Here is a 15,769-nt window from a genome sequence, read left to right as displayed (position 1 = left end):
GAATTTGAAACATCTTTGGTTGTAAACAGTATCAACAAATGACATAACACAAAATGCACCAGGCATGACACTAACAGGTCAACAGTCTTTTCCCATATAGACAACACATGCCTCGAGTCACTGACAGTGTCAGTCAGTCAAAGCAAAGGAAATTGATAAAAAAAACAGAGCTTCAAGATTCATTCAATATTGACACTTCCATTCAGAAGAAAAAAAAGCTACAGCAAATATCTCAAGTAGAAAATATGTATACACCAAAAATTGTAAATATATACAGTCAAATGCTGTCATGTAACAGAGTGCATGCTCTTGTGATAGGCAGCATACTGAGCGCCAGTGAAAGTATATGCCAAAACAATTATCTAAAAACTAATATGGGCATGCGTCCCAAATGGCACACACCCTATTCCCTACGTAGTGCACTATTTTCTCTGGTCAAAAGTAGTGCCCTATATATAGGGATGTAACCATGGTTAATCACCGTTAGCGTAATCTATTAGTAAAAAAAAAAAAAAACTATCAGTAGCATTATGCAAAATATGAGTGGAAGGGGTTAGGTAGTCAAAGATTGTGTCCCAAATGACACCACTTCCTCCCATAGGGCTCTGGTCAAAAGTAGTGCACTATGTAGGGAATATGGTACCATTTGGGATGCATTAAGCTAGAAGATCCAACTCACAGAGAGATATACTCGTGCAGGGACTCCATTGAGTTTGAGATTCAAGGGGTGCTCGGAGCTGGAGAGGGCAGAGTATCGGGCAGGCCAGAAGGGGGGAAGGGAACCATTTTTCTGAGCACCAATGTTCCAATACACCCCGAAAATCCTTGACGCATCCTGTGCCAGGCAGCTGCAGTCCTCCATGGAAACTCCTACCTCCTTCACCTGAGATGCTCAGAGATTATCAATCAATCGTGAATCAATCATACAATCAATCAAATCGATCAATGCCCTGGAAGATATACGATAAGGAGATGCATCAATTCTTAAAATGGCTCATATTTTACATAGCCTGGAGTACAAACTGACATGCTGTTTCACCAGTTTCCCTGCTCATCAGTTCAGATTTCAGGCTGTTGACCCAGAGAGGACGGTATTCTATCAGTACTTTGGGATATACCTGTGTGAGGGACCGCCAGTCCACGTTGGCACTGCCCAGGTAGAGGTGTTTCTGATCCACGACCCACAGCTTGGTGTGGATGATACCTCCTGTCACGGACTGGAGATCCACCTCCCGTACCTCTGCACCTGAACACAGAAAGGGAAGCAGAGGTTAGACACATAACAAGCAACCTTAAAAATATATTGTTTGAAAGATATTCTAACATTGGCGTTTACATTTAGGTCATTAAGCAGACGCTCTTATCCAGAGCGAATACAGTCATTACATTCAACTAAGGTAGGATAGACAACCACATACAGTCCATTTGCAAGTCATTTCCAGAACACATGCATAACCTGAAAAACAAATCCCATGAGACAACGCCAGAGGGACCCGCCGTGGCAACAGAGCTGCTTCATGTACCTGTTCTAGATAAATCCGCCGTGTCTCGAGTATCAGTCTGAGGACCATTAACAGCAATCTGAAGTTTCACTCCTTTTGCTTCAAGTTCCATCAGCTGCTTGAAGACCTGTTTTCCCTGTACAAACACATGCATGTCACAGTGAGGACAAAAAAAATGCATCAAAATATAAACTGATCAGTGAGAAAACAATGTACAAAGAGCGCAACGGCACAACTATCCTAAACATCCACTGGTTCTCTTGGAATGGGGAAGCCATTTGAGATTTTGATAATGATTATGTGATTCATTTGTATATCATCATCAAAATGCAAATTAGTAGAGGAAAAGGTTATTTCCTTTTCAAACAAATGGTAAACCCAAAAATCTATCCTTTTCTCCTCCTGCCTGTACAGCACTAGGCTCTGTGAGTCCCAGGTCAGTGTCCTCCTGCCTGTACAGCACTAGGCTCTGTGAGCCCCAGGTCAGTGTCCTCCTACCTGTACAGCACTAGGCTCTGTGAGCCCCAGGTCAGTGTCCTCCTACCTGTACAGCACTAGGCTCTGTGAGTCCCAGGTCAGTGTCCTCCTACCTGTACAGCACTAGGCTCTGTGAGTCCCAGGTCAGTGTCCTCCTACCTGTACAGCACTAGGCTCTGTGAGCCCCAGGTCAGTGTCCTCCTACCTGTACAGCACTAGGCTCTGTGAGTCCCAGGTCAGTGTCCTCCTGCCTGTACAGCACTAGGCTCTGTGAGTCCCAGGTCAGTGTCCTCCTACCTGTACAGCACTAGGCTCTGTGAGTCCCAGGTCAGTGTCTCGGAGGGTGAAGTAGAAAGCAGCTATGTCCACAGAGCGGTTGGCCCTGGTCAGTAGGTTAGTCCATGTCTCAGAGATGCTCGGCAGGGATGAGGAATCCGGTGGGTAGAATAGGCCTTCAGGGACGCTCTCCACCAGGCTCACACTGATTAGAGAAGAGAAAAACATTTAGCTATTCAATTCAAACAATTGTATTGGTCCTCTTAGAGCAATTCTATTAGGACTACAGCAGTGAGCTAGTCACATGCCAATTCTATTAGGACTACAGCAGTGCTCCAGTCACATGCCAATTATATTAGGACTACAGCAGTGCTCCAGTCACATGCCAATTCTATTAGGACTACAGCAGTGCTCCAGTCACATGCCCTTTTTTGCACTAACTCTCTATGACTATGCACACACACTGGACTCTATACCCACACACACACACAAACCTTCACCACATACGCTGCTGCTAGTCACTCTACCCCTCCTACAGTGCATTTGGAAAGTATTCAGACCCCTTGACTTTTTCCACATTTTGTTACGGTACAGCCTTATTCTAAAATTGATTAAATAGTTTTTTCCCCCTCAATCTACACACAACACCCCATAACGGCAAAGCAAAAACAGTTTTTTATTTAAACATAATTTTTTACAAAAATAGAAATAAAAAAAATTACTGAAATATAACATTTACATAAGTATTCAGACCCTTTACTCAGTACTTTGTTGAAGCACCTTTAGCAGCGATTACAGCCTTGAGTCTTCTTGGGTATGACGCTACAAGCTTGGCACATCTGTATTTGGGGAGTTTCTCCCATTCTTCTCTGCAGATCCTCTCAAGCTCTGTCAAGTTGGATGGGGAGCGTCACTGCACAGCTATTTTCAGGTATCTCCAGAGATGTTCGATCAGGTTCATGTCCGGGCTCTGGCTGGGCCACTCAAGGACATTCAGAGACTTGTCCCGAAGCCACTCCTGCATTGTCTTGGCTGTGTGCTTAGGGTCGTTGTCCTGTTGGAAGGTGAACCTTCGCCCCAGTGTGAGGTCCTGAGCGCTCTGGAGCAGGTTTTCATCAAGGAACTCTCTGTACTTTGCTCTGTTAATCTTTCCCTCGATCCTGACTAGTCTCCCAGTCCCTGCCGCTGAAAAACAGCCTCACAGCATTATCCTGCCACCACCATGCTTCACCGTAGGGATGGTGCCAGGTTTCCTCCAGATGTGATGCTTGGCATTGAGGCCAAAGAGTTCAATCTTGGTTTCATCAGACCAGAGAATCTTGTTTCTAATGGTCTGAGAGTCATTTTAGGTACCTTTTGGCAAACTCCAAGCGGGCTGTCATGTGCCTTTTACTGAGGAGTGGCTTCCGTCTGGCCACTCTACCATAAGGCCTGATTGGTGGAGTGCTGCAGAGATGGTTGTCCTTCTGGAAGGTTCTCCCATCTCCACAGAGGAACTCTGCAGCTCTGTCAGCGTGACCATCTGGTTCTTGGTCACCTCTCTGACCAAGTCCCTTCTCCCCCGATTGCTCAGTTTGGCCGGGCGGCCAGCTCTAGGAAGAGTCTTGGTGGTTCCAAACTTCTTCCAGTTAAGAATGATGGAGTCCACTATGTTCTTGGGGATCTTCAATGCTGCAGAATTTTTTTGGTACCATTCCCCAGATCTGCGCCTCGACACAATCCTGTCTCGGAGCTCTACGGACAATTCCTTCGACCTCATGGCATGGTTTTTGCTCTGACATCCACTGTCAACTGTGGTACCTTATATAGACAGGTGTGTACCTTTCCAAATCATGTCCAATCAATTTCATTTATCACAGGTGGACTCCAATCAAGTTGTAGAAACATCTCAAGGATGATCAAAGGAAACAGGATGCACCTGAGCTCAATTTCGAGTATCATAGCAAAAGGTCTGAATACTTATGTAAATAAGTAATACGTTTTTTTATTTGTAATAAATGTAAAAAGTTGTTATCGCTTTGTCATTATGGGGTATTGTGTGTAGATTGTTGAGGGGATTTTTTTTATTTAATCAATTTTAGAATAAGGCTGTAACGTAAAGAAATGTGGAACAAGTCAAGGGGTCTGAATACTTTTCAAATGTATTTCTTTAAAATCTTATCTTTAACTCTGCATTATTGGAAACGGACCTGTAAGTAAGCATTTCATGTAACAAATAAAATGTGATTGATTGATTGGTTGATAGAACAAACAGGCAACAACAGAGTGGGTCACTGTGGACTGGAGACATTTCCATGATTCTTCCTACAGAAAGTGTTTGAGATACCATCAAATCAAATTTTGTTTTGTGTCGAATATAGTCACCTTAAAGTGAAATGCTTAATTACAAGCCCTTAAACAACAATTAAGTTAAATGCAGTTAAGTACAAAATAGATAAGTAAAAAATAAAAAAAGCAAATAATTAAAGAGCAGCAGTAAAATAAAATAACAGTAGGGAGGCTATATACAGGGGGGTACCGGTGCAGAGTCAATGTGCGGCGGGGGCACCGGTTAATCGAGGTAATATGTCCATGTGGGCAGAGTTCAAGTGACTATGCATAGATAATAAACAGAGTAGCAGCAGCGTAAAAGCGCGGGTGGGGTGGGGGGACATTGCAAATAGTCTGGGTAGCCATGATCAGCTGTTCAGGAGTCTTATGGCTTGTGGGTAGAAGCTGTTAAGAAGCCTTTTGGACCTAGACTTGGTGCTCCGGTACCGCTTGCCGTGTGGTAGCAGAGAGAACAGTCTATGACTAGGCTGGCTGGAGTCTTTGACAATTTTTAGGGCCTTCCTCTGACACCGCCTGGTATAGAGGTCCTGGATGGCAGGAAGCTTGGCCCCAGTGATGTACTGTGCCGTACGCACTACCCTCTGTAGTGCCTTGCGGTCTGAGGCCGAGCAGCTGCCATACCAGGCGGTGATGCAACCAGTCAGGATGCTCTCGATGGTGCAGCTGTAGAACTTTTTGAGGATCTGTGGACCCATGCCAAATCTTTTCAGTCTCCTGAGGGGGACTAGGCTTTGTCGTGCCCTCTTCACGACTGTCTTGGTGTGTTTGGACCATGATAGTTCGTTGGTGATGTGGACACCAAGGAACTTGAAGCACTCAACCTGTTCCACTACAGCCCCGTCGATGAGAATGGGGGCGTGCTCAGTCCTTTTTTCCCCCTGTAGTCCACAATCATCTCCTTTGTCTTGATCACGTTGAGGGAGAGGTTGTTGCCCTGGCACCACACGGCCAGGTCTCTTACCTCCTCCTTATAGGCTGTCTCGTCGTTGTCGGTGATCAGGCCTACCACTGTTGTGTCGTCGGCAAACTTAATGAGGGTGTTGGAGTCGTGCCTGGCCATACAGTCATGGGTGAACAGGGAGTACAGGAGGGGACTGAGCACCCACCCCTGAGGGGCCCCCGTGTTGAGGATCAGCGTGGCAGATGTGTTGTTACATTTTTACATTTTAGTCATTTAGCAGACACTCTTATCCAGAGCGACTTACAGTTAGTGAGTGCATACATTTTCATACTGGCCCCCCGTGGGAAATGAACCCACAACCCTGGCGTTGCAAGCGCCATGCTCTACCAACTGAGCTACAGGGGACTACCTACCATTACCACCTGGGGGCGGCCCTTCAGGAAGTCCAGGATCCAGTTGCAGAGAGAGGTGTTTAGTCCCAGCTTAGTGATGAGCTTTGAGGGCACTATGGTGTTGAACGCTGAGCCGTAGTCAATGAATAGCATTCTCACGTAGGTGTTCCTCTTGTCCAGGTGGGAAAGGGCAGTGTGGAGTGCAATAGATATTGCATCATCTGTGGATCTGTTGGGGCAGTACGCAAATTGAGTGGGTCTAGGGTTTCTGGGATAATGGTGTTGATGTGAGCCATGACCAGCGTTTCAAAGCACTTCATGGCTACAGACGTGAGTGCTACGGGTCAGTAGTCATTTAGGCAGGTTATCTTAGTGTTCTTGGGCACAGGGACTATGGTGGTCTGCTTGAAGCATGTTGGTATTACAGACTCAGTCAGGGACATGTTGAAAATGTCAGTGAAGACACTTGCCAGTTGGTCAGCGCAAGCTCTGAGTACACGTCCGGGTAATCCGTCTGGCCCTGCGGCCTTGTGAATGTTGATCTGCTTAAAAGTCTTACATCGGCTACGAAGAGTGTGATCACATAGTCATCCGGAACAGCTGATGCTCTCATGCATGCTTCAGGTGTTGCTTGCCTCGAAGCGACCATAGAAGTGATTTGGCTCGTCTGGTAGGCTTGTGTCACTGGGCAGCTCACGTCTGTGCTTTCCTTTGTAGTCTGTAATAGCTTTCAAGCCCTGCCACATCCGACGAGCGTCGGAGCCGGTGTAGTACGATTCAATCTTAGTCCTGTATTGACTCTTTGCCTGTTTGATGGTTTGTCGGAGGGCATAGCGGGATTTCTTATAAGCGTCCGGGTTAGAGTCCCGCTCCTTGAAAGCGGCAGCTCTACCCTTTAGCTCAGTGCAGATGTTGCCTGTAAACCATGGCTTCTGGTTGGGGTATGTACGTACGGTCACTGTGGGGACGACGTCATCGATGCACTTATTGATGAAGCCAGTCACTGATGTGGTGTACTCCTCAATGCTATCGGAAGAATCCCGGAACATATTCCAGTTTGTGCTAGCAAAACAGTCCTGTAGCTTAGCATCTGCGTCATCTGACCACTTCCTTATTAAATGAGTCACTGGTCCTTCCTGCTTTAATTTTTGCTTATAAGCAGGAATCAGGAGGATAGAGTTATGGTCAGATTTGCCAAATGGAGGGTGAGGGAGAGCTTTGTATGTGTCTCTGTGTGTGGAGTAAAGGTGGTCTAGAGTTTTTTCTTCCTCTGGCTGCACATTTAACATGCTGGTAGAAATTAGGTAGAACGGATTCAAGTTTCCCTGCATTAAAGTCCCCGGCCACTAGGGGCGCTGCCTCTGGATGAGCGTGTTCCTGTTTGCTTATGGCCTTATACAGCTCATTGAGTGCGGTCTTAGTGCCAGCATTGGTTTGTGGTGGTAAATAGACAGCTACAAAAAATATAGATGAAAACTCTCTTGGTAAATAGTGTGGTCTACAGCTTATCATAAGATACTCTACCTCAGGCGAGCAAAACCTCGAGACTTCCTTAGTATTAGATTTTATGCACCAGCTGTTGTTTACAAATATACACAGACCGCCACCCCTTGTCTTACCGGAGTCAGCTGTTCTATCCTGCCGATGTAGCGTATAGCCCGCTAGCTGTATGTTATCCATGTCGTCGTTCAGCCACGACTCGGTGAAACATAAGATATTACAGTTTTTAATGTCCCGTTGGTAGGATAACCGTAATCTTAGGTCATTCAATTTGTTCTCAAATGATTGAACATTGGCTAATAGGATTGATGGAAGAGGCAGTTTACTCGCTCGCCGTCGGATCCTTACAAGGCACCCCGACCTACGTCCACGATATCTCTGTCTCTTTCTCATGCGAATGACGGGGATTTGGACCATGTCGGGCGTCTGTAGGATATCCTTCCCCTCCGACTCGTTGAAGAAAAAAAATCTTTGTCCAATACGAGGAGAGTAATCGCTGTCCTGATATCCAGAAGCTCTGTTTGGTCATAATAGACAGTGGCAGAAACATTATGTACAGAACAAATTACAAATAACGTGAAAAAACACACATAATAGTATAATATGGTTAGAGGGCCGTAAAAACGGCAGCCATCTTCTCCGGCGCCATGTTGAGCAGAGCAGAAGAAGATGCCTTTCTCAAGAGTGAACCATGCCAAGTACATGGTGACAGACATAGTCGTCTATATAGGTACTGCACATCACGACTCACTGGACCTGGTTCACACAAGACTCATTGACACCTTCAACTTCATTGTCCAGACTTAAGACATTATGACACGAGGATGCTGTGACCGGCTAGCCTGGTCCCAGATCAGTTTGTGCTGTACAGGAGTTAGCTGTACAGCACAAAGAGAAGTGGAAGCAGGCTAGTGACCTGCAATTGACTATTCTTGTCCTGGGTGAACACAGTAACCTTCAACTGGTCAGAGAACTATTTCACCCACACTGCAGGTGTTGGGCTGGTGGTGAACCAGACAGGTTCTGTGGTGGGAGGAGTTTACAGACCCAGCTACGATTGGCTCATGTGTTTTGCTGTTGCTCTTTAGAAAAACGAGATTTCAGTCGTGGAGGAGGTGCTTTTCCTGACCGATTCCGCGTTTGGTTAAAGATGTTTGTACCCCATGAGACACGGAAGCCTATTTCACAGTCCTCAAAATCCCCAGAATGAATCTAAGATATAATTGAGTTATAGATTTCTTGAGTTAACGTTTTGTTGAGGATGTTTAAGTTGCGTTAATTTTACATTCAACTGAGGTGTTCGGTGCATTATTGCGACGTGTTGTTTTATGTAAATATTCAGAGCTGCTATTGGATAGAGAGCAATCACTGCAGCTGTTCACCCCATGTTAGTGGGCAAATGGACATCGTCAAATCAAAACCCAACCTTAAATTTACCCGTTGTGACGCATAGATGTTCCAAGCTCCGTTTTAGACAAGACTGACTTTCTGACCAAAATGATCCTTTTACACTTTGTAGTCAATAACTGTTTCTGACTCATATCAATGCCGCATAGGCCGTTTTCAAAGGGATTTGTTGCTTGTTAAAGACAGTTTTCAAAGGGATTTGTTGCTTTTTAAAAATACAGTTTTCAAAGGGATTTGTTGCTTGTTAAAGACAGTTTTCAAAGGGATTTGTTGCTTTTTAAAAATACAGTTTTCAAAGGGATTTGTTGCTTTTTAAAAGACAGTCGCTCTTTGAGAGACTGGACATCTCAATATGCTCAAACCCTTCCTAATGACCACGTCAAACACTGTGGTAGATGATGCCAACGGTGACAAACCCTTGGCAGCGTCCCAAATGGCATCCTATTCCCTAGATGGCGCTCTGCTTTTGACCAGAGCCACTAGATGGCGCTCTGCTTTTGACCAGAGCCACCCATAGGGTTAAAGGTCAAAAGCACTGCACTATGTAGACAATAGGGTGCCATTTGGGACTAAAATATTTTCTAATGAATCTAGATCTGTCCTCCGTCCCACCATCCACCAAAAGCTGTGAAACAATGCATTACTTATAAAATTACATATAAACATGTGAATAGATTTGTGAAGGGGTCAAACAAAAAGGTTACAATTATGTTCTGTAACACTTTTCTCACCGACAATCTGAGTTACAAGGCTCGTGTTGCAACCACAGTCCCTCCAGCCAGTGCAGCTCCAACTGTCCCATCAACTGTGACAACGACAGAGGCATCCCATAATGCCAGACGTGTTGACCCAGTCCCCCAATCACAAGCAGAGTGGAGGGGAAAAGGCAGAATAGTGCAAAGCTCCAGCACCACGATGTCTACAAATTGAAGAGTGAGATTTAAACATGAGAAAGAGAACAGATCAAGATAACTATTACAAGAAGGAATATGGGATTGTTTGTACGTCATTAAGATTAGGATGCTAAGATGTTTGTACGTCATTAAGATTAGGACGCTAAGATGTTTGTACGTCATTAAGATTAGGACGCTAAGATGTTTGTATGTCATTAAGATTAGGACGCTAAGATGTTTGTATGTCATTAAGATTAGGACGCTAAGATGTTTGTATGTCATTAAGATTAGGACGCTAAGATGTTTGTATGTCATTAAGATTAGGACGCTAAGATGTTTGTATGTCATTAAGATTAGGACGCTAAGATGTTTGTATGTCATTAAGATTAGGACGCTAAGATGTTTGTATGTCATTAAGATTAGGACGCTAAGATGTTTGTAGAATTGTCATTAAGATTAGGACGCTAAGATGTTTGTATGTCATTAAGATTAGGACGCTAAGATGTTTGTATGTCATTAAGATTAGGATGCTAAGATGTTTGTATGTCATTAAGATTAGGACGCTAAGATGTTTGTGCGTCATTAAGATTAGGACGCTAAGATGTTTGTATGTCGTTAAGATTAGACGCTAAGATGTTTGTATGTCATTAAGATTAGGACGCTAAGATGTTTGTATGTCAGTAAGATTAGGACGCTAAGATGTTTGTATGTCATTAAGATTAGGACGCTAAGATGTTTGTACGTCATTAAGATTAGGACGCTAAGATGTTTGTATGTCATTAAGATTAGGACGCTAAGATGTTTGTATGTCATTAAGATTAGGACGCTAAGATGTTTGTATGTCATTAAGATTAGGACGCTAAGATGTTTGTACGTCATTAAGATTAGGACGCTAAGATGTTTGTACGTCATTAAGATTAGGACGCTAAGATGTTTGTACGTCATTAAGATTAGGACGCTAAGATGTTTGTACGTCATTAAGATTAGGACGCTTAAGATGTTTGTACGTCATTAAGATTAGGACGCTAAGATGTTTGTATGTCATTAAGATTAGGGACGCTAAGATGTTTGTACGTCATTAAGATTAGGACGCTAAGATGTTTGTACGTCATTAAGATTAGGACGCTAAGATGTTTGTACGTCATTAAGATTAGGACGCTAAGATGTTTGTATGTCATTAAGATTAGGACGCTAAGATGTTTGTATGTCATTAAGATTAGGACGCTAAGATGTTTGTATGTCATTAAGATTAGGACGCTAAGATGTTTGTATGTCATTAAGATTAGGACGCTAAGATGTTTGTATGTCATTAAGATTAGGACGCTAAGATGTTTGTATGTCATTAAGATTAGGACGCTAAGATGTTTGTATGTCATTAAGATTAGGACGCTAAGATGTTTGTACGTCATTAAGATTAGGACGCAAAGATGTTTGTATATCATTAAGATTAGGACGCTAAGATGTTTGTATGTCATTAAGATTAGGATGCTAAGATGTTTGTATGTCATTAAGATTAGGACGCTAAGATGTTTGTACGTCATTAAGATTAGCCTACTAAAATAAGACAATGACTATTATCCCCATGGGATCATTCTGTTTGTGGCTCTGTGCATAGCCTACATTCAAAACAAACAAGCACAGACGGAGGACATATACAATTGCAGACAATAAATACAATACAGATCATTGTGGCTTACCAAGATGGGTAATAGCAGGAGAAAAACCTGATATCTAGACGCCTCACCTTGTTCGACTGACTGGATCTAGTTGTTCTCTGAGGCACTGCTCTGGGCGAGGGGACTGAGGTATCAGCGTCGGTTGTATCCTCTGGGTTTTTGGAGCATTTTTCAGAAACCTTCTCCTCGTTGGCGGACTTGTCTCGATTCTCACTAACAACCTCAGATTCACTGAAGCTCTCAGTCTCAACACTGGGCTCCTCAAGCTCCTTCTCCTCCCGCAATGGGGAGTCCAACCCATATCCATCCTCTTCTAATAGAAACTCAATCTCCATGGCCTCAGCCTCACAGGGAGTTTCCTCATCATCATCATCACCATCATCATCAGGCTGATTCAGATCGGTCTCGTCCTCCTCACCTTCAACTATCTCTAGGGATTCCTTTTCAGCATGACCGGAGGAGATGTCGCCACTATCCCATTCTAACCTCAGCCTCAAACTCTTCCTCAAGTGTCCTCCTGTGCAGTTTCAGTGGTGGTGAGGGATGTCTCAATTGGGTCATCATAGTCCCCTGCTTCAGCCCTGAGGGCCGGTCTAGGGGTTGCCGTCATGGGATGGAGCTGCTCCTGATCATCCCCATCAGTTGGAGTAACATCCAGAGAGCTGGGGCTTTGCTCTGGGGAGCTAACAGCATGAGACAGGGTCTGAGGGTTGAGTTTATGTAGACGCACTGTAGGAAGAGGGAGACCTGTTTCTCTAATGCTGGGCAGTTTTTTGATCTTGACATCTCCCCACTGCTGCTTGTTGAAGATGCCTGGCTAGAAGACTATTTTCTGGTAATAGACGGGGCAGGTGGATCTGAGCTTTGACTGCTGCTGGTGGCGGTAGGGCGTTTTTTTGGCTAAGGTTTTGTGAAAAGCAGGAATTCGAGAGGCGTGTTGTTGTTTGTTTCTGCGTGCATCTTCTTTTTCTTCTCCCTCGTGGTTCAACCTCACAGTCTCCTGTTTCAAAATCATTTCCCCCCCGGGTCAGGAATGGAGAGAATGTCAGAAATTAACAGTTGTTTTAAAATAGGAAAAACACTCACTCATCTTAGGTTGCTTGTTGCAGGTGTGTGTGTGAATAATTTGAAGATATCATAGATAATAAAACGGTGACAGGGACAAGCGCAGTGTACAAGTATTTTCATTTAAAATGATGATTAATTTCACAGTGTCCTATCTAGAGTTTCATCATGCAAAGTAACAGAGAGCAAATGATCAACACATCCTAAAAGACATGTGTGATTTCATTTGACGTGAGGAGTAGATCATACAGGACAATGCCAACGTTTAAAAGTGTCTTCACTACCGTTTATTTCATGCAAACAGTAAGAAAATAACTTTAAATCAAGACACCGTCAAAGAGCTGTAAATGTTTTCATTTCCTGTGAGGAGTAGGCTAAATTATACAGAGCAAGAACAACAACAAAAACCTATAGGTCTATGGTTAAAACCCACCATCACTTCCAGGTGGGAGTCCCCAGAGCGCTTCGTGGTGGCGTCATCATCCATCATAACGTTGTTCTGAAACTCTTCTCTATCTTCCTCTGTATCCTAGGATGAGTCACACAATCAAGTCGGTGGTCATTTGCACATAACTTAACATCGCTGCAACTCCTAGTTCCAATGGATACAACCAACGTGGTCTCAGAGCATTTCGTATTATTCTGTATGTAAATCCGAGACACTCCATTTAGTATGACATGTTACGTTTCGTATGGAATGTGTTAATTTGTGGATGTCCTATGGCCCCATACTCAACTGGCTGACCACGGACCGGATCCGGACCCAGAACGGGGTCAATACGGACCCGCGGGGTCCCGGGAATAAAATAACATTTATTTTTTACTTCTTACTAAGTCGGGCTTTGACCCCTGGTATCATATAAACACATATAAGACATGGAAGAATGCGTAGAATTGCAGGAAATTTGCTTTAAAACTGCAACATTTTCTCTCCGCCAAGAAGAGGTGTGAACAGTTTGGGGTCGTGAGTTGGGGGTTTGTTACTACGGTGATAAACTACCACCTAGGACATTTGTGTGACCTGACCTTCTCAAACAGTACTTGAGTATGTGTTAATTTGTGGATGTCCATCATCCATTTTGTATGATATGTTATGTTACAAATTGCCAAAACATACAATATGTTACGAATTTGCATAACGTATCATATGTTACGAATTTGCTAAACGTATTAGTTGTGGTTAACGTCAGCTAAGGGGCTAACGCTAACTAGCTGGTTAACATTAGGTTTTAAGGTTAGGAGTTAGCGGGAAGGGTTAGCTAAAGGGGTTACGGTTAGCTAACATGCTAAGTAGTTACAAAGTAGTTAAAAGTAGTAGTAAAGTTAGTTGCTAATAAGCTACAGTTGTCTGTGATGGGATTCGAACAAGCAACCTTTGGATTGCTAGACGTTCGCGTTACACCCACCCACCTTCCTTTAGCTTTAACCTCAAGTAACATTCCATCTTGTAACCATACTAAACATAACATTTCATACTATTTTGAGTGTCCCGGCTTTAGTTTACTATGTTACGTCTAGGCTATGAGACCCAACAGAAACGAAGTTAGAAACTCGAAGGGAAACTATTGCCTAGCTTTCAAAGCAAGATGAGGATCAAACACAATGTCAGGAAGTCATTATTACTAATCTTGCAAACCTGGCGTCTAATATAGTGATTCAGCTAAGATTTCAATTTATATTCAAGGATTTTAGCTAGATAACGTTAGTTAGTTATCTAGCTAAACTTACATTTACATTACATTTTAGTAGACGCTCTTATCCAGAGCGACTTACAGTTAGTGAATACATTATTATTTTTTAAACTGGCCCCCCGTGGGAATCAAACCCACAACCCTGGCGTTGCAAACGCCATTCTCTATCAACTGAGCTACATCCCTGCCGGCCATTCCCTCCCCTACCCTGGGCGACGCTGGGCCAATTGTGCGCCGCCCATGAGTCTCCCGGTCGCGGCCGGCTGCGACAGAGCCTGGATTCGAACCAGGATCTCTAGTGGCACAGTTAGCACTGCGATGCAGTGCCTTAGACCACTGCGCCACTCAGGAGTCTTAGACCACTTAGACCACTGCGCCACTTACCAGGTGTTTATCGCAGCCAGGTACAATCAAATCCGCTGAACGTGCTGTACTCTCGCTCTGCGTACAGTGCAAAGCTAGTTAGCTACGTGGCTATGAAAAGTCGGATGAGGAAGAGAGAGGAAGGCGGAAAAGCTAACTCAATAAATTCAAAATCACCCACCTCTACAGACGTGCTCTTATTTTTTTTCTGAGAGGGGTCGACCTTCTCACTTCCATCTCCATTGGAGCAGATTTCCTTCGAAGCTCCATCTTCAAATAGCTGCAGCCTCACAAAAGTTAGCCTAGCTAGCTAATGTTTTCGCGCAAACATAAATAGTAGAACAAAGTCAACAGACTTAGTAAATTAGCAAGACAACTATTTATTTATTTATTTCACCTTTATTTAACCAGGTAAGCCAGTTGAGAACAGGTTCTCATTTACAACTGCGACCTGGCCAAGATAAAGCAAAGCAGTGCAATAAAAACAACACAGAGTTACATATGGGGTAAACAAACATAAAGTCAAAAATACAACAGAAAATATATATACAGTGTGTGCAAATGTAGCAAGTTATGGAGGTAAGGCAATAAATAGGCTATAGTGCAGAATAATTACAATAGTATTAACACTGGAATGCTAGATGTGCAAGAGATTATGTGCAAATAGAGATACTGGGGTGCAAAAGAGCAAAATAAATAACAATATAGGGATGAGGTAGTTGGGTGGGCTGATTTCAGATGGGCTGTGTACAGGTGCAGTGATCGGTAAGGTGCTCTGACAACTGATGCTTAAAGTTATTGAGGGAGATAAGAGTCTCCAGCTTCAGAGATTTTTGCAATTTGTTCCAGTCATTGGCAGCAGAGAACTGGAAGGAATGGCGGCCAAAGGAGGTGTTGGCTTTGGGAATGACCAGTGAGATATACCTGCTGGAGCGCAGACTAGGGTGGGTGTTGCTATGGTGACCAATGAGCTAAGATAAGGCGGGGATTTGCCTAGCAGTGATTTATAGATGGCCTGGAGCCAGTGGGTTTGACGACGAATATGTAGTGAGGACCAGCCAACAAGAGCGTACAGGTCACAGTGGTGGGTAGTGTATGGGGCTTTGGAGACAAAACGGATGGCACTGTGATAGACTACATCCAATTTGCTGAGTAGAGTGTTGGAGGCTATTTTGTAAATGACATCGCTCGAAGTCAAGGATCGGTAGGATAGTCAGTTTTACGAGGGCATGTTTGGCAGCATGAGTGAAGGAGGCTTTGTTGCGAAATAGGAAGCCGATTCTAGATTTAACTTT

At 43.8% G+C, this 15,769-nt stretch overlaps 1 protein-coding gene across 1 annotated transcript; it reads right to left on the bottom strand.

Moving 5' to 3' along the window:
* Positions 1 to 20: 20 nt before the first annotated feature.
* On the bottom strand, positions 21 to 14,570 carry LOC121587401 (5'-3' exonuclease PLD3-like). The gene is made up of 8 exons (XM_041904290.2): positions 14,496 to 14,570; positions 12,854 to 12,949; positions 11,424 to 12,355; positions 9,518 to 9,705; positions 2,277 to 2,460; positions 1,524 to 1,638; positions 1,119 to 1,246; positions 21 to 883 (listed from the first exon to the last, which is right to left on the bottom strand). The coding sequence occupies exons 3-8, from the start codon at positions 11,688 to 11,690 to the stop codon at positions 662 to 664; spliced, it is 1,104 nt and encodes a 367-aa protein (XP_041760224.1). The 5' UTR covers positions 11,691 to 12,355; positions 12,854 to 12,949; positions 14,496 to 14,570; the 3' UTR covers positions 21 to 661.
* Between the last annotated feature and the right edge of the window lie 1,199 nt (positions 14,571 to 15,769).

The sequence above is a fragment of the Coregonus clupeaformis genome, chromosome 29 (genome assembly GCF_020615455.1).
Source record: "Coregonus clupeaformis isolate EN_2021a chromosome 29, ASM2061545v1, whole genome shotgun sequence".
Classification (NCBI taxonomy): Eukaryota; Metazoa; Chordata; class Actinopteri; order Salmoniformes; family Salmonidae; genus Coregonus; species Coregonus clupeaformis.
Note: the sequence above shows the minus strand (reverse complement) of the source record. Positions and strands in the feature narration are given on the sequence as shown.